Source organism: Aquarana catesbeiana, linkage group LG01 (assembly GCF_042186555.1).
Source record: "Aquarana catesbeiana isolate 2022-GZ linkage group LG01, ASM4218655v1, whole genome shotgun sequence".
Lineage (NCBI taxonomy): Eukaryota > Metazoa > Chordata > Amphibia > Anura > Ranidae > Aquarana > Aquarana catesbeiana.
The window spans coordinates 70,327,214-70,352,625 of NC_133324.1; the positions used below are offsets into that span (position 1 = coordinate 70,327,214).

The following is a 25,412-nucleotide window of genomic DNA, read 5'->3' on the forward strand; positions in this document are numbered from 1 at the left end:
CTGTTAGCTCAGGGGTCCACTCTGTAAGGTGAGCGGTTTGGCTAGCAAATGGTGTGAGCACGGATTAAGGAGCACTTCAGAATTTGCATGAAGCACCCTTTACCACCGTTGAGGTCTCCAGCTTTCCAATTACATTTGTGCTTTTTTACTTATGATACAATGGACTTTTAATACCTTTAGTTGTTAATTAATCTTTTTAGCGCTGCACTCTCCATTATACCTTATTAGCTATCTATCAGGGTGGCATTCTGACCACCACTGGCCACCAAATTAAGGGTCTTTTTCCCACTGACCCCCAATTATTATTTCAAGAGTTCCTCTACGTATCAAAGGTTAAAAAAAAAGGCAAATCTATAGTGAAACCTGTGCTTTGATCAGCTTATCAGCAAAATATATAACGCAAAGTTGATTTTTCTAGCACCGATAACATTTTGTAGGAACTTTGAGCTAAAATACAAGGTCGATTTTATTTACTTTAAAAGCCGTCCTGAATTTTTTTTTTTATTTATATTATACACACAAAAAGTGCAGCTGTGGGAAGTTGCTGGAGACCCCACCTGGCAAAGGAGGTAATTGTGTTTACACAAAAAATTCTCTTTGGGTGAGCGAACGGATGGAAGGATTAAAAGTTTGGCAATTGCACGCTCTGTTCTTACAGCGTATCCAAAGAACACAGAACAATGGCGAAATCAGACAATTTTTAAATTTACCGTGTTCACGGATTACTCTGCTGACTTCTGACATCCAATCATGTGCAAGCAAAAATGCTGTTTTTTTAATTTTCTTCCATGTGATTGGGTATTCTTTGCAAAGTGAAGTTTCACTCTTTTTACTATGCTCTGGAGCAACTGCACTTGCAGAGTGAACAGTCTATTTGCCTTTAGTAAATCCACACCTGTGATTGTTAGGTGCCTTGGTGAGGGCCCATCAAGGGGAAGGGTCCATCATGCCCTGTACTCACAGTATGCTCTCAGTCTTCTGATTTTAATGACAGGAGGTTGTCAATGTACCTAGAAGATTTAGGACACTAATGCCCCGTACACACAGCGGATTGTTGGCCAACAAAACCGTGGAATTTTGTCTGAAGGGTGTTGGCTCAAACTTGTCTTGCATACACACGGTCACACAAATGTTGGCCAACAATTACGAACGTAGTGACGTACTAGACGTACTACGTGGCTTTTCAGTTCTTTAGCACCACCCTTTAGGCTCCATCTGCTAATTTCGTGTTAGTAGAAGTTTGGCGAGTGTTGATTCGCGCTTTTCTTTTCGCGTTTTTCATTTAGCGCTTTTCAGTTTGTGCTTTTCAGTTCGTTTCTGAACGGCCGTTCGTCAACCAGACATGTTGCGGAATCAGAGGAGATAACGTGTTATTTATTATTGGCCTTGGAGTTATTGCTTTGACATTAATTTTTTGGATGAATAATAATGATTTGATTTGGTATATTTTCTATATTTTTGGATGCATAGAATGCACTTTTTTTTAATGCACAATAAAAAAATTGTGGAGAATAATACTTGGCTATGTGTTTTACTTCAAATGAGTTTGGGAGTAGGCAGTTACATTTTATAAAATACAATGTAAAATTAACAAGGGACACCAACATAGTTGTATCTTTTATCTTAAAAACTACGGCATAATGGTGTTGTGGTAACTTGCCCCAAAAAAATTAAAAAAACATAATAATATTATTCGTGATATCACTCGAAAAAAAAAAGCCTTTGAAAATACGTTTGCAATAACTCCATCAGTATCACCAGCAAAGCAGCTTCATTATTATCCCATTAAAGAAGAAGAGAATTGTGCGCTGCATTTGGAGATTTGATAATTTGCCACGTCATGAATGTTAATTCCCCATTATGAACGCTAGTTTACAAGACCGACCGCTTCTGCTTCTAAACATGCGTGTTTGTACTTTGGACTTTTGTCTGACGGACTTGTGTACACAGGCTCGGACAATCCGACAACACACATTTGTTGGCGGAAAATTTAAGAACATGCTAGCCAACATTTGTTGGCGGAAAGTCCGACAACAATTGTCCGATGGAGCTTACACACGGTCGGATTTACCGCCAACAAGCTCACATCCAACATTTCCCATCGGAAAGTCCGATCGTGTGTACGGGGCATTAGGGGCTGAAATGAATTACTGCGGGGACAGCGCTGGACAGAAAGTGGGTCAACCAGAGCTGATTTTTGGGCCTGAAGTTGCGATTTACGTGAAGGAATGGGAAGAAGGGATGGTTTGAGTGTTGAAGATTTTTTATCACATTGGAAGACACTAGTGGAGAAACACGTAGAAGAAGAGAAGAGTTATGATGTTCTCACTTATGCGCTGTGGTTTGGCTGCAGCACAGGTGCAGCGCAGTGTACCTGCAGTTTTTGTGCAGGGTTACACTGGTTTCCCACAGACTTCTATTAGATTGCAAATTTTTGGTGTGTTTTCTGTAGGATTACTAAAGATGCAGAATGCAGGACTTTTGGCGTGCTTTCAGAAAACGCACCAAAAAAACGTGCAGTCTAATACAGTAGAAACCTATGGAAAAGCACAAGTAAACCGCACAATTGCGGGTACACTACGCTGCAACCGTGCTGCAGCCAAACCGCGTCGCAAGAGTGAGCACAGCATAACTCTTCTTATCTTTTTCCATGTGTTTCTCCACTAGTAGAGAACCATGGGTACACCGCGCTGTACCTGGGCTGCATCCAAACCGCTACACGGAAGTTTGAAACCGGAGTTATATAGAGAAGAAAGAGAAAAGCCCAAATCATACAGTTTAGAAATTAATCAAAGTTTGAGCTCCTTTCTCCAACCTCTAATTAAGATTTCACCTGGTAGGATTAGCACTTCCCATGTCTATGGAGTGACTGGTTATCATGACCTGCAGGTGTGCAGCAAAATCTGGAGGAGCGAGGTGGTGCTTTACCTCCTGGTTCCTTAATCTCCAGGTGGCATATTTAGCTGTGCCAAACATTTTTACTGTTCTAGAAGAGAAACTGTGTTTAAAATGCAAGAACAGAGCAAAGGTGAAGAGATAACACGTCTTAATATACAGAAAACATCCAAAACATCTCGACCTTGCTTAGCTAATGAACACCTGGAAACTAACAGTAATTATCAGACTCTAAGCATATAGAAATCTCAGATTTCCAGTGATAAATGTGATTGGGTGAGTACAAATGATACGCATTTTTTAAAGAAATATTATTTGATTATTTGTATGATATTTTAAAGAAAAACACATTAGTTTGTGATAAAAACACAAATCAATTTCTTATATGGAGTGAAGAGGGGGAAGGGGGATTGTTGCAGTGCTTACAGATAATAATGGAAACCATTTATTTAAAAAAGTATATAATTTTAATGCGAATAAAGTTAAAACAAACAGGGCCACTTTGTTCACAATTAATCAACATTTCATAGTGAGGGTGGTCATTTGGCGAGTATTCAGCTCTAACAGAGGTTTCGTTTTCATATATTAGCCTGACATGTTTCGCCTAATAGCTTCATCAGGGGATATATACGAATCAAGAAAATGCATAAAACGCACCAGACCTCCCGGAGGTAACCGCTGCCAAGGGGAACCAGCCGACCCAGAGGAAAGGAGCCCTGCGCGGCCACAGAAGACACACAGTGACCAGGTTAAAATGAATAAATTCAGAGCATAGGGTGAAGGGCGTCTGAGGTATAAGAGGAATTTCGATCCGGTGGGGATAAATAACTCTGCAGCAAAGAGAGACAGTGAGGCAGTCGCCCTCTGTCTCTTGGCCAGAGACGGAGGGTGTTCTACCTTTAACCGGACATACTTAACATAGGTGACAAAATTAATTTCTATATCTGGATCTACATCAACTCTCAAGCCACAAGCAACATTATTTACAACCTGCTTTTACCTATCAATATCCCCATGAAAATCCCTATCTTGGCACCCAGCAGGGAGCAATGTCTCAAGTCTCAACCCTGAATTGTTCTTTCTAGGACCCTTGTTACATGCCCACAGCAAATGCAAACTTGCTTGTGTACAGCACAGCATGCTCAGGCAAGTCCCCATATGCTTGGCCCCAAAAAATCTGTAAACTTTTTTGTCTGCCCGCGTCACCAAGACTTGGGCACCCAAAGAAGGAAGAGCCACCAATCAGAATAGAATACGTTCTTAATGTGTTTAGGGACAAACAGGGCGTAACCCAGCACAGGTTTCAAAAAGGACACTGCCAGTGACATTGTGAAAGTGATCCTGATTGGTCGGTAAGCATTACTCTGTCAAATCCCCAGACCACTGCATCAACAGCATGGGCACTGACAGCTCATCACCCATTACCATTACACTTACCTCAAGTACAGAGGGGACCGGGGGGGTGCAGAGGAGGTACGGTAATAGTTCACTTTGTTGGAAAAGGTGAACTAACCCTTTAAGTCACCACGAAACAAGCTAAGATGCCATGATTTTAAATTTGACACTGTTTTATTCTGGAAAAAAAAAAAAAAAACCTTAACAAAAAAAAAAAAAAAAGATACTGTGGGTGCCCCAAGGGGAATGGGGGTGAACAGGAGTGAAGAAGTTGAGCTCTTGAGTCTGGAGTTAGGTGTTAAGCAGACCTTGCATTATATGTGCCTTATATTTTCAATGGCCACATATACAGAGCAGCCTACTTTATGTTTTTTGAAGTTTTATAAACTTGCCTTTTCATATTTTTTTTTTATTGTATTAAATATTAAAGATTTGTAGGAAAAGCCAAAAGAGAGAGTTTTCAGCTGTTCTGTGCAATTACTGTTGAAATATCAGCCACACAGGATTTTTTTTTTTTTTTATATTCAATGAGCCAGTTGACAGAGGGCAGAGACTGTGTAAGTAACAAAAAATGTTGATGTCCTATAAAATATAATATTACAATTTATTCAGAAAAAAAAAAAAACATTTTGTACAGAATATTAAAATTATTTTTTCTTAATTTTGGGATATGTGATGGAATGAGACATGTGAATACCTGTTTTGGGTGGGCCTTACTGTGCTATGTACTGATTACTGTGAGGACTTTGTCATTACTTTAGTCACTTGTCACCATAACCTGTATGGTTTTTACTGTCATGTTGGGTCCCAAGCCCTATTTCAAGCCATAGTTTTTATACACTGCACTGATGATAGCCAAATCACCTGAAACAGCTTCTCTGCCTTTTGGCTAAGATCAAGTGTAGTATCTGTTCTTATCAGTGTCCAGTAGGGGTGCTGTGCTGTCATTCTGGCTTGAACGGGAGCTGTAGTAGCTTGCTATGCACCTCTGCTGCAGTGATCGAGCTAGTACAGGCTGGAACAGAAATCAGGGGGCCCGCAGGCTGTTGGGGCTCGAGAGTAATTTCCCCAGAAAAACTGGTAGAGCCAAGTTCCTGATTTTGAGTGGATCTACCTTGTCTGGCCATGGACTGGGAAGGCAGAGAGTCTGCAATGTCTGTGACCCCCGGGACTGGTCGCCCTAGGGGTGCTCTTAGTAACGCATGGGTGTGGGACCCCGCTGTGTGAACAGACACATGGTCACAGTCACTAAAACTTTGTCTGCACTGTACCTTTTAGGGCTAGGCCTTTTGGCTAAGTCTGGGGCAATTTTGTCTTCCAGGCCTCAGGGCCCAGCCAGTGCACATTGCACAGCCCCTTTTTTTTTTTTTTTCCACTGTTTGTTACTCTTTCACTTTTGTGTGTGTTTTTTTTTTCCTCACTAGAATGAAGTGTGTGAGTTCTCGGGCTTGCCCTGACATCCAGGGGGAGGATGTGTGGCCCCTTGACTTGAGTATTCCAAGGTCAGCTTCGGCGGATCTAGAAGAACGGGGTCTGCCAGGCCTTCTGGCTAGGCAGAATAGTTGTACTCTTTGTCCCTGTTAGGAGCCTGGCATCACGGGGGGGATCAGGGAGAGGTCCTACACCTTCGGGGTTGTGGACTAAAGCACACCCTTAAGTGTACTTTTTAGTGTGTGTTTCACATGCATGTTTTTTGTTCACTTACGGGTTTTTTCATTTCAGGATTTTTTGAACACTGACCATTTTTATTAATTTTCAACAGTAAAAACAAAAAGGTACAAGACAATTCGTTTAAAAAAAAACAAAAAGTGCCCACTTACAATGCAATCAGCGGGAAACTTGAGTAAAGCAAATAGGTCCAATAGATGAAAATAATGTGTATTAACATCAAATCTAGTGATAACGGCTCAGAGCATCAGTAACTGAAGTACATCTCAATCGCACAATTGTGTGCAGCCGAATAGAAAAGGGCACTGAATTAAGCATGATAGTAAGAACTTAGTGAGGAGATGAATCATCTGGCAGCATTTACAAGATGTAATGCTAGTAATTTGTGATAAGCAGATTTTGGTAAAGAGGAATGGTGCAATAAGTACTAGGCAGGGGTTAAAATCGAGAGTGTATGTGATTATTTTAACTATGCCTGTGTGTACCGCAGACCAAAACAGTTGTAGTTTTGTGTATGACCACCATAGGTGCAGCAAAGAGCCAGGTTCAGATTTACATCTCCAACATAGAGGAGAGGTTGAAGGTGAAAATTTACGAAGAAGTAAGGGTGTCCTATACCATCCTGAAAATAAATTGTAGTCTGCTTCCTGAGTCTTTACGTTTATTGAGCCCTTATGCAAGTGGTAGAGAATTTTGTCCCATTCTTCATCTGTGAGGTTAGGATCAAGTTGGTTTTCCCAAATGTGACACATTCTACTGGCCTTCAGGGAGTTGTCAGAGAAAAGGAGGGCATCTAGCATAGATAACACATGACGTTGTGGTGTGGATCTGGAGCATATCGCCTCAAATGGGGTGTGCTAATTTATTGATATATCCAGTAAGAGAAAACAGCTAACGTGTTTTTTGGGGTTTCATGGGGCCCCTTTATGAAATTTTTAAGCCTTGATAAAGAGGGCACATTGGAACCACTTCAGAAATAATGGCTGTTTTTTTTTCAAATTTGATATACTGATAAATAAAGCTTGATCTGGATATTATCGATACCAACCTTTCTCAACCATTTTACCCTAGAGGAACCCTTGAAATAATTTTCAGCTCCCAGGGAACCCCTGTTAAAAATTATATCCACAAATCATGGTACATTAGCTTTTTTTTTACATCTATTTGCAATAATAATCATGAAATAAAACAAAAGATGATAATGGCCCAAAATATACACATAATCCATGAAAATTGTGGTGTACCCTTACAAAAGTGGTCAGTAGAGAAATTACCCCTAAATTGGATATCAGTATTAAATTGTCCCCTTACACTAATGGTCAGTATAAGTGGGAGATTAATATCCACCGCTGCTCAAGGTTCAAGGAAAACTTATGAACTTCTGGAAGAACAGCTGAAGTATTTACAGATGTTTTAGGGGTCCCTCTTGAAGGCCAGGCATTTTCTGGCACTTTTTGTTTACATGTAAAAATCTGTTGGTTTTTTTTTTGCTAGAAAATTAGTTAGAACCCCCAAACATTATATATTTTTTAAAGCAGAGGCCCTAGTAAATAGATTGGTGGGTTTTGTAAATTTTTTCATGTCACACAGTATTTGCGCAGTAGTTTTTCAGACACAAATTTTCTGTGTTTCTTAATTGCATGAAACAATTAAAAAAAACTTGATCTGGATATGATCTACTCCAGCTTTTCTCAATCTTTTTAACCTAGAAGAACCCATGAAATAATTTACAGCTCCTGTGGAACTTCTGCTATACATGATATCTAAAGTTCATAGTACATTAGCTCTATATGACATCATTATTTTCAATATTAATTATGAAATTAAGCAAATAATAATTATGACCTGAAAATAAACATATAATGAGGATATTGTGGTGTCCCCAGTAGAGAAGTGCTCTCTTACATTGCTGGTCATTGTAGAAGAAACCCCGTACACTGATGTCAGTATACATGGAAGATTAATATCCACAATTGCTCAATGTTCACGGAACCCTTAGGAACCCTTGGAGAAAACCTAGGGTTTCCTGGAACCCCAGTTAAAAAGAGTTGATCCACACAGTTGACTTCTTATCTCCGAGTTCTCTTCTTATCTCTGAATTCTAGTTTTGGATTAAAGCTGGCCATACATTATACAATTTTCCCTTTCAATTACCTTTAGATTTACCCTCAACTATGTAGTGCAAGGGCCTGCTAAATTGAAAGTGTTTAGGTTTGTCCTCTTGTTATATGGTTTTGGTAAATGTAAAGGAAAATTGTATACTGTATGGCCAGCCATTGTGAATCAGCATTAGAACCTCTGAAGAATAAAAACTGAAAAGAGGTTCTAACACTCATTCACTATATCCAAAACTAGAATAAAAACTGTTTTGGATGAAATTCTACTTTAATTCCTATTCATACTATTTGTATTTATTTAAGGCTGATCTTTATTGCACATTCATCTAAAAAATAATGAAAACCATACCTTCCCTTTAAATTACAAAGACCGATAAACAGCTATTCCTACAGCTGAATTTTGTGTTGCGGTTATCCGTTAAATCCGACAAACTTTGCATATGGCTGTGGCTTCCCAGCTTTTGTGCACACACTTATTTTGCTGCCTGTGCTACATACAATGTAGTATTTTGATAATAGCTTATGTTCCACATCAATGCCAAACATGTGCATGTGGGTAGTATTTTCATAAATGGGGACAAACAAAAAACACTCATGTGCAATTGCCAAATGAAAGCGGAAGGGAAACGTCTTTTTAAGAGCGTAATTGTCTTGAGACGATGCATTGCGAGGTATTACAAAGAGTTACAAGCATGTAAACACACAGGAGAATAGAACTTCCACTACAGCTGCAGAAAGACAACTCGGGATTGGAGGAGCTATGACATTTTACAGCTTCATGGAAACATCCAGAGTTTTTCTGCCGAATGCACACATCTCTCGAGAGGGCTCTGCATTGAGCCTGTTGGCCTTGACATTAAGCCAAAAACAATTGAAAGACTAAAAAGGACAACAAATCAGTTTTTTTTTCCACAGACATATTTTTTATCCTCTTCCTATGAGTTTATTCTCACAGAACCTCTATGAACATGTTCATTTACAGCTATTGTGTAGCAAGCAAAGACCTTGCAGTAGCACCAATTTTAAACTCTGTATTGGATCCTCTTTTTAGGAACGCAGAAGCTGCTGCAGTCAACTCTTATGCCCCGTACACACGGTTGGACTTTGTTCGGACATTCCGACAACAAAATCCTAGGATTTTTTCCGACGGATGTTGGCTCAAACTTGTCTTGCATACACACGGTCACACAAAGTTGTCGGAAAATCCGATCATTCTGAACGCAGTGACGTAAAACACGTACGTCGGGACTATAAACGGGGCAGTGGCCAATAGCTTTCATCTCTTTATTTATTCTGAGCATGCGTGGCACTTTGTCCGTCAGATTTGTGTACACACGATCGGAAATTTCGGACAACGGATTTTGTTGTAGGAAAATTTTATAGCCTGCTCTCAAACTTTGTGTGTCAGAAAATCCGATGGAAAATGTGTGATGGAGCCCACACACGGTCGGAATTTCCGACAACAAGGTCCTATGACACATTTTCTGTCGGAAAATCCGACCGTGTGTACGGGGCATAAGGCTTCATGCACACGAGACGCCAGTGCAAACTCTGCTGAACGCATGGTTTTAAAAGCTGAAACCGGCATTTAGAAATGCCCGTTTTGCCACATTTGCATGCCGCGTTTAGCCGCGTTTTACCGCGTTTGCGTCTAGAAGCGTCTGCAGAGCAAAGAAAGACATTTTATGACCCAACTTTGGGGCCCTGTATCTCAGGGCCACTTGGAGCTAGGAATTCCAAATATGGTGTGCTAACACAGTGGAACTAACACTACAGCATATTCAAATTTGGAGTTCCTAGCTCCAAGTGGCCCCAAGATATGGGGCCCCAAAGTCAGGTTGCAAAATGTCATTCTCTGTTGCAGAAGTGCTTGACATTTCGCTTCTACCATAAGCAGAAAACTTTGTCTTCGTCAGGGCAAATATACCGGTCAGTTATCTGGGCTCATGCCTAAGGTAGCCCATTTCCACAGGGTGGCAAGTTATCATTTGGTTTAGAGGGAACCCATCCTAAGAGAGGTATTTAGCTGGCCAATTCTAAACTCACCATCTAAGAAAGCTAGCTGCCTGGCCATAGTGTAAAACCAGTGGCTTCAACACTTGAGCCACCGACCCTTTATAAATTTGCAAATTAGGTGGTAAGACTCCATTCTGACTTCAATGACTGATTGCTTGCTCATGGTCAATGACTCTGAAGTACTGAAGCTAAAGACAAATACAGTAAAACCTTGGATTGTGAGCATAATTTGTTCCAGAAACATGCTTGTAATCCAAAGCACTTGTATATCAAAGCAAATTTCCCAATAAGAAATAATGGAAACTCGGATGATTCATTCCACAACCATTTATTCATAGGTCTTTCAGTTTATAGTCCATATAAAAAGATTATAGCAATGTGACCAGGTTGTGTAACCATAAAATGTCCATCCACAAATGGAAGCCTCCACAAGGGGATTAGAAGCAAAATCCAGCAGGAGCTCCAGAGTATAAAAGAGAAGAGAGGCGCCTCTAAGTGTAGCAATATGATTACATTTAATGAAGGTACAACATTTGGCAACTCACATGGTTGTTGATTGAAACAGGCACATCTAAGTATGCAGGCATCCGGGGTAAATCTGTCCACATAGACCATCCTCCACACCGCCAACTCTCACCGCTGTCAGTCTGCAATCGTGACCGGGAAGACTACCCCGCAGTAGAGGCTTGAAGTGCTTGTGGAGCATAGTGTGGACAGGACGACTTTGACAGCAGTGCAGAGGATGGTCTATGTTGAGAGTTATGTTTGTTATGTGCCTCTTTTAATCATCAACCATGCGAGTTTCTAAATGTTGTACCTTCATTAAATGTAACCATATTGCTACACTTAGTGGCGCCTCTCTCCTCTTTTATACTCAGTTGTGACATGACGCTACTCTTATATCAGGACATTGCTTGTATATCAAGTCAAAATTTATTAAAACATTTTGCTTGTCTTGCAAAACACTCTCAAACCAATTACTCTCAAACCAAGGTTTTACTGTAACTAGCATTTTCAGAAGGTCAGCAATGACAGGCTTAATTCTTATCTCAACAAAGAGTTCCTGGTGGTTTTCCACTTCCATAGAAGTTTCACCTACATATGACTGCTCATCTTAAAGCGGAGCTCCACCCAAAAGGAGAAGCTCTGCTTGTCTGCCTCCTCTTCCCCTCTGCTGCCACATTTGGCACCTTTTGGGGAGGGGAGTGGGTACCTTGCTTTGACAGGTACCCACTCCCACTTCTGGCTCTGTTTGCCACAGCACAGTGATGATGTCACTGCTACTCTTATAAGTAGCATTTGAGTTTGCTTGAGTTTGGCACTTTGGCATTCAGCTTTAACCATATGCTTCCCTTCAATAAATTAGCATGGGGAGAGGGGGATGGAAGGTTGAATCCAATTAGCTGCAATGGACAGACATCAGAAATTGTTTTCCCAGAAACGGCATAGTTCAGTTATCTTACCTGATGGCAGCCCTGTATATCTGAGTCTCTGGAGTAGCACGGGTATGAGCTTCGCTCTCCTTTACCTGTAAAAAAAATAGAAGAGTCAAGATTACACTTCACTTGAAAAAGTATTGGTAGCAGTCATTGTGGATCACAAACAGACAAAAGATTTCCCAGCACACTTACCAGCCAGCCTGCAAAACAACCAAATTGTGCCTGTCTAACAGTTTACATTAAAAACAGAGGGTTTTGTTTGCACACATTTGCAAATACATGCACAAGCCGCAATGCCCACGTCAAGGGACCTCTGTGCATACTGCGATCCTAACTCTAAATTTCCAGAGCCTCCATAGTAGGAGCACATAAAAGAATGGAGAGATTAAGGGCAGGTATGCATGGAGGGAGCCCACTGCTTCTTAAAGGCACAGGGACGCACGTGACACCCAGCAAGAGCACAATGGCAGCGAAGGCATCCAGTGCGTCCCTGCACCCGCAGTATATACAGAGGTCCCTTGGCGTGGCCAGAGAAGCCCCTGCTTTTAAGTGCTATAAGTGGTCACGAGTTTTAAAGCTGAATGCCAGGCAGACATAAAAGGCACAAATTAATGCAGCACTGTATACATTAATATATTCAATTTATGTTTTCCCTTTCGCTACCAGAGCCGGCTTTGCTTTTTTTCCACAAACGTTAACCACTTCAGCCCTGGAAGAATTTGCCCCCTTCCTGACCAGAGCACTTTTTTGCGATTCGGCACTGCGTCATTTTAACTGATAATTACGCGGTCGTGCGACGTTGTAGCCAAATAAAATTGACGTCCTTTTTTCCCCACAAATAGAGCTTTTTTTTGGTGGTATTTGATCACTGCTGCGGTTTTTATTTTTTGCGCTATAAACAAAAAAAGAGCGACAATTTTGAAAAAAAAGCAATATTTTTTACTTTTTGCTATAATAAATATCCCCCAAAAATATATAAAAAAAATATTTTTTTCCTCAGTTTAGGCTGATATGTATTCTTCTACATATTTTTGGTAAAAAAAAAATTCGCAATAAGCGTATATTGATTGGTTTGCACAAAATTTATAGCGTCTACAAAATAGGGGATAGTTTTATGCAATTTGTATTATTAATTTTTTTTTTTTTATTAGTAAGGGCGGCAATCTGCGATTTTTATCATGACTGCGACATTATGGCGGGCACATCGGACATTTTTGACACTATTTTGGGACCATTGTCATTGATACAGCGATCAGTGCTATAAAAATGCATTGATTACTGTTTAAATGACACTGGCAGTGAAGGGGGGAGCGATGAAGGGGTTAAGTGTGTCCTAGGGAGTGATTTCTAACTGTGGGGGGATGGGTTTCAACACACAGGACAGCGATCACTGCTCCCGATGATAGGGGGCAGTGGTCTCTGTCATGACACAAGGCAGAACGGGGAAATGCTTTGTTTACATAGGCATCTCCCCGCTCTAGCTCTCCGTGACACGATCGCGGGCACCCGGCGGACATCGAGTCCACGGGACCCGCGGTCGTGGAGAACGCGGCACGCGCACCCGCAGTGCCGCTTCTTAAAGGGGAGTACCTGTACGCCCTTTTGCCCACCCGTGCCCTTCTGCCAACGTATATCGTCGTGCAGAGGCCGGGAAGCGGTTAAACAATCATTTTAGGCCTGAAGAGTACACAAAACCCCCAAACATTATAATTTTCTGAAAGCAGACACCCTAGAGAATAAAATAGTGTTAGTTCCAATTTTTTTTATGTTTATGTTTTTTTTTTTATGTTAGCGCAATTGTTTTTCTAATGCAAAATCAAAAAAAAAAAATTTTATTCCCACTGTGACTGTAAGATATGGCGCCAACGTCATCAGTGGGTCAGATCAAAAAATGTGGAAAAAAAGAATTAACCCCTCAAAAATTGGTGGGACTTTGAAGGCAAAAAAGTAGTAAAAACAATTTTATTGGTACAAATATACAAAAATACACATAGGAAAAAATATGATACAATAACACTGAATAAACCAAGGAGTGGTAAAAAGAGGAATATACTGATGTAGAGTTCGAATGTATATTCGTGTAGTCTTCCACCTGAGCCTACGCGTTTCGGGACTACCCATAGAGTCCCTTCATCAGGGGAAACTTGTAGGAGGAATTACACCAAGTATATTCAGGGAAGAAGGCTCACTGTCAAAGTCTCGGAGGTAAGTACGAACAAAGCGCCACAGGAATCCAGAGAGGAAACGGTTGCAGGGGATAACAGCTTCCTACACAGGCAGAATCATGTGAGTAGTGGGGCTGCACTACAGTGTGTTAGGGAGCTTGGTTCGTCATTGTCCTGCTCGGCGGCGGTGGTTACAGACTAGACGAACCAAGCTCCCTAACACACTGTAGTGCAGCCCCACTACTCACATGATTCTGCCTGTGTAAGAAGCTGTTATCCCCTGCAACCTTCGGAGCTGCTTGTGCTTTTAAGGGGGCCCCCGCTCCCCTGCCGGTATTTTGGGGGTACCCGCCTATATCCCTCAATGAAATCCTTTCTAAACCAGCACTAGGATAATCCCCTCTTGGTTCTCCTTTTTTTGGGATCCCACCGGGATAGTGTTGCCCCTCTTGAGCTCGCTCCCCTGGGGCCACACGGTGGGACCAGTGTGGATAAGGCGGGGCCAGATATACGTCCGTTTCCTCTCTGGATTCCTGTGGTGCTTTGTTCGTACTTACCTCCGAGACTTTGACAGTGAGCCTTCTTCCCTGAATATACTTGGTGTAATTCCTCCTACAAGTTGCCCCTGATGAAGGGACTCTATGGGTAGTCCCGAAACGCGTAGGCTCAGGTGGAAGACTACACGAATATACATTCGAACTCTACATCAGTATATTCCTCTTTTTACCACTCCTTGGTTTATTCAATGTTATTGTATCATATTTTTTCCTATGTGTATTTTTGTATATTTGTACCAATAAAATTGTTTTTACTACTTTTTTGCCTTCAAAGTCCCACCAATTTTTGAGGGGTTATTTCTTTTTCTCCTTATACAAGGGATGGTGGCAACCTATATGACTTACTTGGATGGTACTCCCTTTTTTAAAAAATGTGGAAGAACAAGCTGGCCACCGATGATATCAGCTTTGAAGATGGTTGTGAGATTTTACAAAAGGAGGAGCAAAGTAGTATCAGGAAATTGACAGAGCATATCGAATGAGGCAGGCAGTAATGAATTAAATGTATTTCAATTATTATTTATTATACAGGATTTATATAATGCCAACAGTTTGCGCAGAGCTTTAGCAAATTGTTTTCTGTAATACTGGACCTTTCATATAAATAGTAGGAAGGAAGGTCTGCTTTAACTAGAGATATGTACCTGTAGTTCTCACATTGTACCAATGCATGAAATGAATGCACCGCACCTTTCACGCCTCCTATCCTGTTCTCGACAATCAACATCTACACATGACATGGCGATTGATTAAAGGATAAGTTTACCTTTTGGAACATGTTGCATGTTTCAGCAGCTGCAGCCTCTACCCCTCTTCCCTGTGACAGCAAGCGGGGGATCTTAACCCCGCACCCGCTGTCACTATTTGAAAGTTAGATGTCAGTGCGGATGCTTCGCCCACACGGCCGCCTTATTCGTTCACATTTTCCTGTGAATGCACGAGCTACAACTACCGTCAGCCATTGCGGCCGATTGCTTGCAGTTCTGAATGGGCTGAGAGGTCACTGGTGAGCAGCCTTGTAGTTCATTCACAAGCCCTGCAGCTTGTAAACAGTCAGCCTGTATGCAGATACGGGCTAAAAGCTGCGGGGCTTGTCTGCAGGAGTCTGGCATTGCACCCCTGATCACAGATGAAATGCTTTCCAGGCTCCTTAGGGAAAAAATAATAATTTTTTTTTTTCCTGTAAAAATATGTGCATTTATTATTTTTTTCCTAAACGGTGAACTTATCTTTTAAGGTGTCGGTGTTACCTGTGTGGATATAAATGCTGGAGTCTCTTCCTGACACTCATTTAGAAGAAGTGGTTTGGATAGGCTACAAAACATCTTTACAGAAGAAGTCCAGTTGAATGTGACTAACTACTACTAGATCACATACCATAACCTGGATAAATGGGAACCTTCAGACATACCACAATACCAGTTTTCACCAGCAGGTGGCAATGCATGTTCTTAAAAAAAGCTAAAAGTTGCACTCAAAAGGAAAAAACGATGTTGCTTCCCCCAATTACCCCAACCAAAATGTTTTTTTTAATTTTTTTCATGGTATTTACCAGGTTTAAAACAGCTCATCATCATGTTGTGGATATTTTCCCCATCCCACTTCTAGGATTTTCCCACCAGTTAAAGGGGTTTTCCACTTTTTAACACTGAGGGGGTTATTTACGAAAGGCAAATCCACATTGCACTGCAAGTGCACTTGGAAGTGCAGTCGCTCTACATCTAAGGGGTAGATCTGAAATGAGTGGAAGCTCTGCTGATTTTATCATGCAATCATGTGCAAGCTAAAATGCTGTTTTTTATTTTCCTTGCATGTCCCCCTCGGATCTACAGCGACTTTACTTCCAAGTGCACTTTCAGTGCAAAGTGGATTTTCCTTTAGTAAATAACCCCCTAAGTGTTATACTGTACATTTTGGAAACAAATTGCCACCTTATACAAATATCGTTTTTTAACAATGCAATAGTGCAAGAACTCAACCTTACAAAATTCAGTAAATGTTGAATAAAAAGGGACTTTACATGTTGCCCTGAAAAAAACATGAATTTTATTAAAATGTATCAAATAAAATGTACTTTTCAAACAAAAAAAAAATTCAAAAGGATGTTAATCCAGAAAAAAAAATATTATGTTACATAAAGAAAATCCATATACATTTTGCGACCACTGGCATATAAAATATGCCATAGAAAAAACATCACATCTATGAACCTACGTCAACATGTTTCATAGCCAGAGTCTGCTTCCTCAGGACTGTGTCAAAATAAAGTTATTGTTATTCCCCTTATATGTAATGGTAGCCACAAAATGTATATGGATGCTGTATATTAATCCCTTTACAACCGCGCAACACATATGTTGAGCAGCACAAGGGTGGGCTTTAACGCTCACATGCCGCACATACTGTATGTGCCACTGGGCAGCTAATGTTTCTGTGCTGAGAGTGCACTCATAGCACAGAGGCTGAGCTTTGAAATTAGCTGATTAATGATCATTAGCTGGCGGGACCGGCTCCTGATCATGTGACCACTGTGACAGCCATTCACAGCGGTCACGTGATTGACCGATCTTTCACATCCCTAGGGTTCAGAACTTTTAAAAGGGACGCCAGGGTGGGCAGGAAGGAGTTAAACACATATAATGATAAACAATCAATCAATTATAAATCGGTTATCATCAGTGTCAATCAAAATCAATCAATAAATCTTGATCTTGAAAAACCTTTTGGGAGAATGTGCTGTGGACAGACGAAACAAAATTAAAGCTTTTTGGTAAAGCCCATCATTCTACTGTTTTCAGAAAAAGAAAGGAGGACTTTAAAAAAAAAGAATGCAGTCCCTACAGTCAATCATGATGGCGAATCACTGATGTTTTGGGGTTGCTTTGCTGCTTCAGGCACTGGATGTCTTGACCGTGTGTCTGGCATTATGAAATATGAAGACTACCAAAGAATTCAGGGGGGGCAATGCAGTGTCAAAAAGTTGGGTCTCCGTCAGAGGTCATGGGTCTTACAGCAGGACAATGACCCAAAGCACACGTCAAAAAGCACCCAGAAATGGTTTAAGACAAAGAGCTGGAGAGTACTGAACTGGCCAGCAATGAGTCTAGATCTAAATCCCATAGAGCACCTGTGGAGAGATCTCAAAACACCAGCTGGCAAACGGAACCCTTCCAATTAGAGACCTAGAGCAGTCGGCAAAAGAAGAGTGGTCCAAAATTCCCGTGGGGGGGGGGGGGGGGGGGGTGTAAGAAACAAATTGATGGTAACAAGAAGCAATTGATTTCAGTTATTTTTTCCAAGGGGTGTGCTACCAAATATTAAATTGAAAGTGCCAATAATTTTGTCCAGGCCATTTTTAAAGTTTTGCTTGGAATGTGTCAGATTTGGCATTTTGTTTCTCCACTTTTTTGTGTCATTCCAATAAAAGCAAAAGAAATAAATATTAGAATGCCTAAACATTTGTAATTACAACAGTTTTCTGGGTGAAGTGGTGCATTTTTTGGGTGAAGTGGTGCTTTATCTGACAGAAATGCAGGAGTGCCAATATTTTTGGCCATGACTGTATATGATAGCTGTTACCCCTGTATTTCTATCCATTCAGTCCTGAGATTTACGCAGCCTTACCACACAGCACAGCAAGGCAGATTACACCACTTTCTTTATTTAAGTTGTAGACTATAGAAGGAATACAATGGTGTTCTCTCTGCTCCTTATTATCAGAATGCTCCTTGCCAGCATAATTGCATTCAGCACACCTGATCCTCTCCCAGTACTGCCCCACCTCTCCTGATCTGAATGCTGCTGTATAGGGCATTGCAAGAGGCTCCCCCATGCTCCGGTGGTGGCCTGTCCTTCGGTATCCTTGCTTCCAATGCAGAGCTAGTCCTTATGATGTGGGACCTTAGCACGGAGTAGGCTTCAAAGACCGGGGCATGGGGGTAGTAGGCTTCAGGGATTTGGAACATGTGGTAGAAGAGACTTCAGGAACCCAGGGCATAGGGTAATAGTAGCTTCAGGCACTGGTCTAGAAGTGAGGAGGAGCAGAGGATCCGGTGATTAAATATACTTTTCCATGCTCCCTAGACCTAAATGAGCAGCTCATCCTTGCAGTGCAGGTGCAGCACCACTGCGAAGGAGATTTTTCAAGCTCCCCGGAGTTCAGCTTCAAGGGTTCCAGTACAAGAATATGGAGCGCAACCATGGCTTGAAGCAAATGTAAGGGCCAACACATGGGCAAGATGTTGGGGAATGCTAAGTGTGCATCAGTAACATGCAGCCAGGATGCGGTGTATGACAACGGTGCCTTACACTTAGCAATCTCAGTGTTAGGCCGCGCACCAATATAATATAAGGAACATATGGCAGCGGACTACTGAACATTTTATATAATGATGCCATGGAAGGATTTATTACATAACGACAGTTAACTAGAAGGCACTCAGATCTGAAGCACCAGATAAAGAATAATACATTAACCAGTCACAAATGTATCTCCTATTAGTGTAGGAGGAGAGGTAGACGGTATCGGGGATGCTGAATCTGCCCCGACCATATATATGTCATAAAGCAGAAGCTGCACATTAGAGGAAACGCATGCAGAGAACACTTAATGAGCCCTGCGGTGCCAACAAATCATAGATTCAGCCTCTCGAATTTCTACATACAATAAAACATTTAAAGACCCGGGAAGATGGAGCTCCGGGCTTAGGGGGCATCTTGGGATATGTCACTTTACTCGGGCACCGTCACCTGTGCTTCTTCTCATCTGCTAATCACACAATGAAGGAAATTACATTCTGCTACCTTCCAGAAACTTCCATCACATTGCCATTCTAATATAGTCTAATCCATTCACTGAAAATGTATTTGTCTAATATCTGTTGATCTAGTCAGTTACTATGAAATGTACTACAAAGAGTTACTAAATATCTATCTATGCGCCTATTTATCGATTATCAATCTACCTACCTGATACCCATCTCTCTATATAATATCTATCTGCAGGATCTACTGTATGTAATATCTACTTATCTAATAACCTACCTATCTATCTGTCTATCTCTCCATACTTCCATCTGTCTAATATCTACCAATCCACTCATCCATCTACTGTCTATCTAACAATTATCTATCCATATCTATCTATCTCTCTATCTATCTCTCTATCTATCCAACCTACCATCTAATATCTACCTGACTAATATCTTAATATCTACTTATCTATCAATCCATCTATCTACTACAATGTGTATCTATCTAATACTTATTTACAGTATTTGCTAATCACTTAATCTAGGTAATATCTACCTGTCAAATATCTACCTATTCATCCATCCTTCCATCTAATATCTACCTAGCTAATATTTACCTATCTTTTGTGACAGTGCTAGGTCCTGCCACTGTGTGAGGATAGGCAGAAGACACACAGGATTCGCACTAATGCAGCGTGCAAAGCTCCAGGGTATTGTTTCTAAGTGGAGAAGACTGGTTTGTCAGTGTTCTCTGGGTTTTGTAATTCTGGATCAGATTCTGGAGTTTGAAGGCTTTAAAAACATTTGGGTGGGAAGACGTCCCATGTCCAGGACCTGCAGGTTGTGTGAGTGTGCTGGTATGCATACTTGTTATGAGCAAGGCCTGGGGCCCTGTCAGGAGAGAGCCACGTGCTTCAGTCAGGATGGACATGTCCTACTGCCTAGGCCAGTGATGGCGAACCTTGGCACCCCAGATGTTTTGGAACTACATTTCCCATGATGCTCAACTACAGAGTGCATGAGCATCATGGGAAATGTAGTTCCAAAACATCTGGGGTGCCAAGGTTCACCATCACTGGCCTAGGAGAAAGAGGTGCTCCACTCGAGAGACTACTGTCCATGTGGGAGAGCCTGTAAGATCGAGAGAGAGTCTGGGAGACTGGGAAAGCCAGGACAACTAGGTGAGTCCAAGGGGGTGAGGGACTTGCTAAAGCCAGCCAAAGATGGTTCAAATCTCGGACAGTTCAGCAGGGACCATGTATGGGCAGGCTGATTGTACCCAAGTCGATTCATCAGATTTTTCATGTGATTATTGCCAGATTATGAACAGTGGGCCAAAAAACCACAGCACCACAGTTCGGGACTGCCATGACCCACTAAAAATGCTCAACCACAAATATCTATCTATCTATCTATCTATCTATCTATCTATCTATCTATCTATCTATCTATCTATCTATCTACCTATATCTACTTATTTATCTCTATCTATCTATCTATCTATCTATCTATCTATCTATCTATCTATCTATCTATCTATCTATCTATCTATCTATCTATCTATCTATCTATCTATTGCATCTCTCTATCTATAGCTACTTATTTATTTTTATTGGAGCCGTGTTACTGCAAAAGAGAGTATCCCAATCAATTACTATGAAAATGTATTGAAATAAGTGAAAAAAATCTATCTATCTATCTATCTATCTATCTATCTATCTATCTATCTATCTATCTATCTATCTATCTAGATATTTTGCCACTTCCAATAGATAGATACAATAGATAGATAAGTAGAAAGATCATATATTATCTATCTATCTATCTATCTATCTATCTATCTATCTATCTATCTATCTATCTATCTATCTATCTATCTAATACCTATCAATCTATTGTATATCTAATGTTAACAAAAAGCACTAGGTATCAATCTATCAGTTTTTCAATCGACCTGCCTAATACCTAGCTAATATCTACATACATACAAATCTGTTTATCTAAGGCCTATTTATGCCTGTCTCTATGAATCTATCCTCCAAATACCTATCTATTTACTGTATGTAATATCTGTTTTTCTATCTCTGTAAATATCTATTTTTCCATCCATATAATACGTATCTAACAAAAAGTACAACCACCCAAGCTCTGCGTCCTGCGGCAGCTCCTTCTGTGCTCCTAGAACCCAGGCCGGTCTGTGCTTCTGTAAATATGATTTATTTTGTAGCAAAACAAAAGCTGTTCACTGAAACCGCTGCCTTCTTTATGCAATACCAGCCGCGCGTTGTCCCATGTCACCGTGACACTTATTGGTGAGTACACGGCTAATCAATCACGGAACCTCCCAGTGGCATTGTGGGTAACAGGCTGCATAAGATACGGGGCTTCTCCGCTCACACCTCCCCCAGAGTAAACTTCCTTCATGATCAACATCATGATGGAACTGACACCTGGGAAAGAGAAATTGGGTTGGACTTTTGCCACCCTTGCTGAGTTCTACATCGATGAAGCCGGGATTTGAACTGGGCCCAAATCCTGCTGCTAATCTGTGCCAAGCTTAATGATGTGATGCTTTCTGAAGGCTGCTGTCTGCTCCTCCAGACTATAATATAAAGGTCATACTTTATATCCCCATCATATTCATTAACCGAGAGGCCTGCAGCAAGCGGCTCTGGAAAATATCAGTGTCCCCCCCCCCCTCGCCATAGTAAATAGGGGTGTCGGATTGGAAAATATCACTTCAAGATCATTGGTGCCAAAACACATGTAATTAATTAATGTGATCTTCACCTCCGATTTTTTTTTCCTTACAAGCAAGAGAAGACCAATTTAGCCTGGCGCTCTTGCAAAGATTACGCATTGGTAGAGGTAGTGATTAAAGTGTGACCGCCGCAAACCAAAGCAAGAGGTAAAAAAAAAAAGGAAAGAAAGAAGCAAATTCAATTAAATCAATGATGTTATATCCCATTCTCATAAAATAGGAAATATAAAGAATAAAAAATAGCCTTAAAGTGTTACTAAACCCATAACAGTAAAATCAGTCTGTATATGCAGAAAAGCATGCTTGTTATACTCACTGTCGAACCTAAGGGGTTAATCATCCACATGGTGTAAAAAGGCTGTTTGACCCTGTCTTCTCTGATCCTCCCCTTGCTTTACTATCTCCAATTCATCTCCTGATAGAACAGAGCCTTGGGGGCACTCTGCGCATGCCCACTTTGGTGTATATTGCCAGAGAGAGTTTTTTTGGGGGGAGGGTGCATGTGATCAGCACAGGGCCAATCAGCACCGTTCAGACAGAAAGTCAGGGGTCATGCAGCCTCATAGGACAGTCAGAGCAGAATGAAAACTCCTCCTACAAGCTTTAACCAGACACTGATAGAAGTCACATGATTGCTATATACAGGCATACCCCACTTTTAAGTACACAATGGGGTTTATTTACTAAAGCTAGAAAGTGCAAAATCAGGCTCACTTCTGCATAGAAACCAATGAGCTTCTAACCCCAGTTTGTTCAATTAAGCTTTGGTAATAAAACCTGGAAGCTCATTGGTTTCTATGCAGAAGTGAGCCTGGTTTTGCACTTTCTAGCTTTAGTAAATAAACCCCATTGTGTACTTAAAAGTGGGGTATGCCTGTACTGCTGATGAGAAAAGGTATTTAGCAGTTTATATTTACTAAAATAATTACATTTTCATGTTGGAGACTAGATATAGTGAATGCAGGGTTCTGGGTTTAGTAACACTTTAAAGTAGATTTAAACCTAACCAATCTTAAAATACTCCCCCCCCTAACACCTTAACACCTATGTTTGCTAACAAGAGTAAGAAAGATGCGCATATGTACCTATTTTTTTGATGCTCCAGTCGGGTCATGTGATCCCGTGTCAGCACACAGCCAGCTGCAGGGAAGAAGAGAGAGCACTGAACAATGGCTAGTAAAGCCTGGAACGAAGACCTCACCTTTAGGCTTCAGTGCCCATCCATTGTTGGTGCTCATTCCTCTCCCCTGAAGCCGCCACTTGCTGAGAAAAGGGGAGCAGGATCTTGCAGCCAGACCGAAGCAGGCTGAAAATAGGTAGGCATATTCATCTTTCTTACAGAGGTTAGTACGCATAGGTTTTGGGGTGGGGTTGAAAATTTTGGGGATTAGAAAGGGTTATTCCGTAATTGTTCTTTAAAGCAGGGGTCCCCAACCCCCTGTTGATGACCCAGCACAGCAGAAGATGAGCGACGACAGTGGTCAGCACAGGGCTTTTATAGACCGCGGTCACACTCACCTCCTGCTGTGCGTGTCCTTACCCAGCTTCTACGCCCACCCGGCTGACGATGTAATCCAATCAGCAGAGCAGAGGGTGGGAGGAGCTGCAGATCGGAATGGAAAACTCTTCCCGCCCCCTGCCCTGCTGATATAGGATGACATCCTCGGTCGGGCGGAAGATCCGGGAGAGGACATAGGGACTGATCACTGCCTCTGCCCTGCTAAAGATAGGAGTCCTGTGTAGGGTAGGCAGAGATTAGAATGGGGAGAGAGGAAAGGAGGGTGGGGGTGGGGGAAGACTGCAGGGGCACTGTGATGGAGGAGGCTGTGATTGCTAGGGGGCACTGTAATATAAATGGGACTGCACTGTAATCATTACAGTAGCCATTTACAGTGCAGTCCCCTTTACATCACATCCCCCCTTTACATTACAGTGCCCCCCTTACAGAGCAGTCCCCTTCACATTATAGTGCCCCCTTTGCATCACAACCCCCCTTTTACATTACAGTGCCCCCTTTACAGAACAGTCCCTTTTACAATAATGTAAAGGGGCACTGCGATGTAAAGGGGGCACTGTAATGTAAAGGGGACTTCTCTGTAAGGGGGCAGTGTAATGTAAAGGGGGGGCTGTGATGTAAAGAGGCACTGTAATGTAAAGGGGGGCAGTGATGTGAAGGGGAACCGAGGACACTCATTTAAAGGGGGACTGTGCTGTAAAGGGGGGCTGGGGACAGACTCAGCAAATAGCCCCTCCCCCAACCCCCTCACCCCCCCAGTACCTGGGAAAATTGGCTGCCATGAAACTAGTCCCTGGTGCCAAAAAGGTTGGGGACCGCTGCTATAAAGGACAATTAAAGGATTTTTTTTTCATTTGGGATATAGTTACAACCCATCACAATTTTTAATTATTTTTTGCAAACTGTGTCCAATTGGGGAGATTTCCGTTCACTTCCTGTCCCACGGCCAAAACAGGACATTAGATGAAAATCCTCCAAAGTCAGGGAATTCCTGGTTGTCATCAGAGTCACCAGGACTTTGGAAGATTTCATCTCCATTCCTTTTCTGGTGACAAACCAAAATTTGGTCTTTCACTTTCACTCTTGATAACAAATAGGACAAATAGAGAGGGTGAATCTCATTAAAGGGAGCACAGGGAGAACATGAAAACTCCATGCAGGTAGTGTACTGCTCTACCACAACCCTAGGTCACTGTGCTGCCCAAAAGTCATACCTTTAGCCCTTTAAAATGAATAGACTGACACCTCATTTGATCGCCCTCCATCATTTTTAGTTCCCGCAGAGTTCTCTATTAATAATATCACAATTCTTTATGATTTGCAGACCTCCCCAAAAGGACCCCAGTGACCATGGCCAGTGAAAAATGAACTCAATCACTGCAGATTTTACAAAGGGAATACATATGGCATGCGCCTGGATGTGTAGTTCTTTCACAGCGTGCTTAATCTACAACTGTGTACAGAAATATAATGCTTTTCCAGCATTCGTATGATTCCCTACTGCTCTGCGTGGTTACTCTGCCCTACGGCTTAATGTTAAAGTATAAAATGCACGCTTTAATGCAATGCCCCCAGTGTATTGTGGAAGGCTAATGTGATAATTTCTGGTACTTAGTTTGCGTACCTAAGAGACCACATAATAGGAAAGTACATGTTTATTCTGCTGCTGGAAATATATTTGGGAAACATGCTGTCATAGTCAGGGCTTTGATCCCGCTTTAGCATTCAATTGCTGACCTGGAAGGCAACTATACGTAGGAGATCTACTGCAGAGCAGACACAGTCACCAACAATTTGCTATTATTTTCAGGGACATAATCTTTTTAAGTTTTTTTTTTCTCCCCCCTTAGGTATACATATGAATGTGATCTCTTATCAATCTCTGCTAAAACACAATTCCATCTTTTCAGGAATAGAAATGTAATATTTTGCTTCACTCACTTCCTGCTGTGTCTAGAGGAAAGTGAAGGGCATTCTCTAAGGGTAAATTTAGACATGGGCTTGCCTCTGAAGCTCCGGAGGCTACCAAGAAGCAGTAAGAAAGTGATGTGTCGCCTCCGTGAAGCCTGTTTTGACCACATTTTTGCCAACAAATGAACATTGCATGCAGTTGCATGGTGTTTGCGGTGCTT

General features: G+C 41.5%; 1 protein-coding gene and 1 pseudogene across 18 annotated transcripts in view; one reads left to right on the plus strand and one right to left on the minus strand.

The window, feature by feature from the left end:
- TCF4 (transcription factor 4) overlaps positions 1–25,412 on the minus strand; it is a 595,219-nt gene that overhangs the window by 293,499 nt on the left and 276,308 nt on the right. For all 18 annotated transcript variants that reach the window (XM_073620084.1, XM_073620022.1, XM_073620104.1 and 15 more), the window contains one exon: positions 11,555–11,619. In XM_073620084.1, coding sequence (XP_073476185.1) covers positions 11,555–11,619 — 65 coding nt within the window. The remainder of the gene's footprint in view (positions 1–11,554; positions 11,620–25,412) is intronic.
- Positions 5,160–5,317, plus strand: LOC141124342 (U2 spliceosomal RNA; annotated as a pseudogene).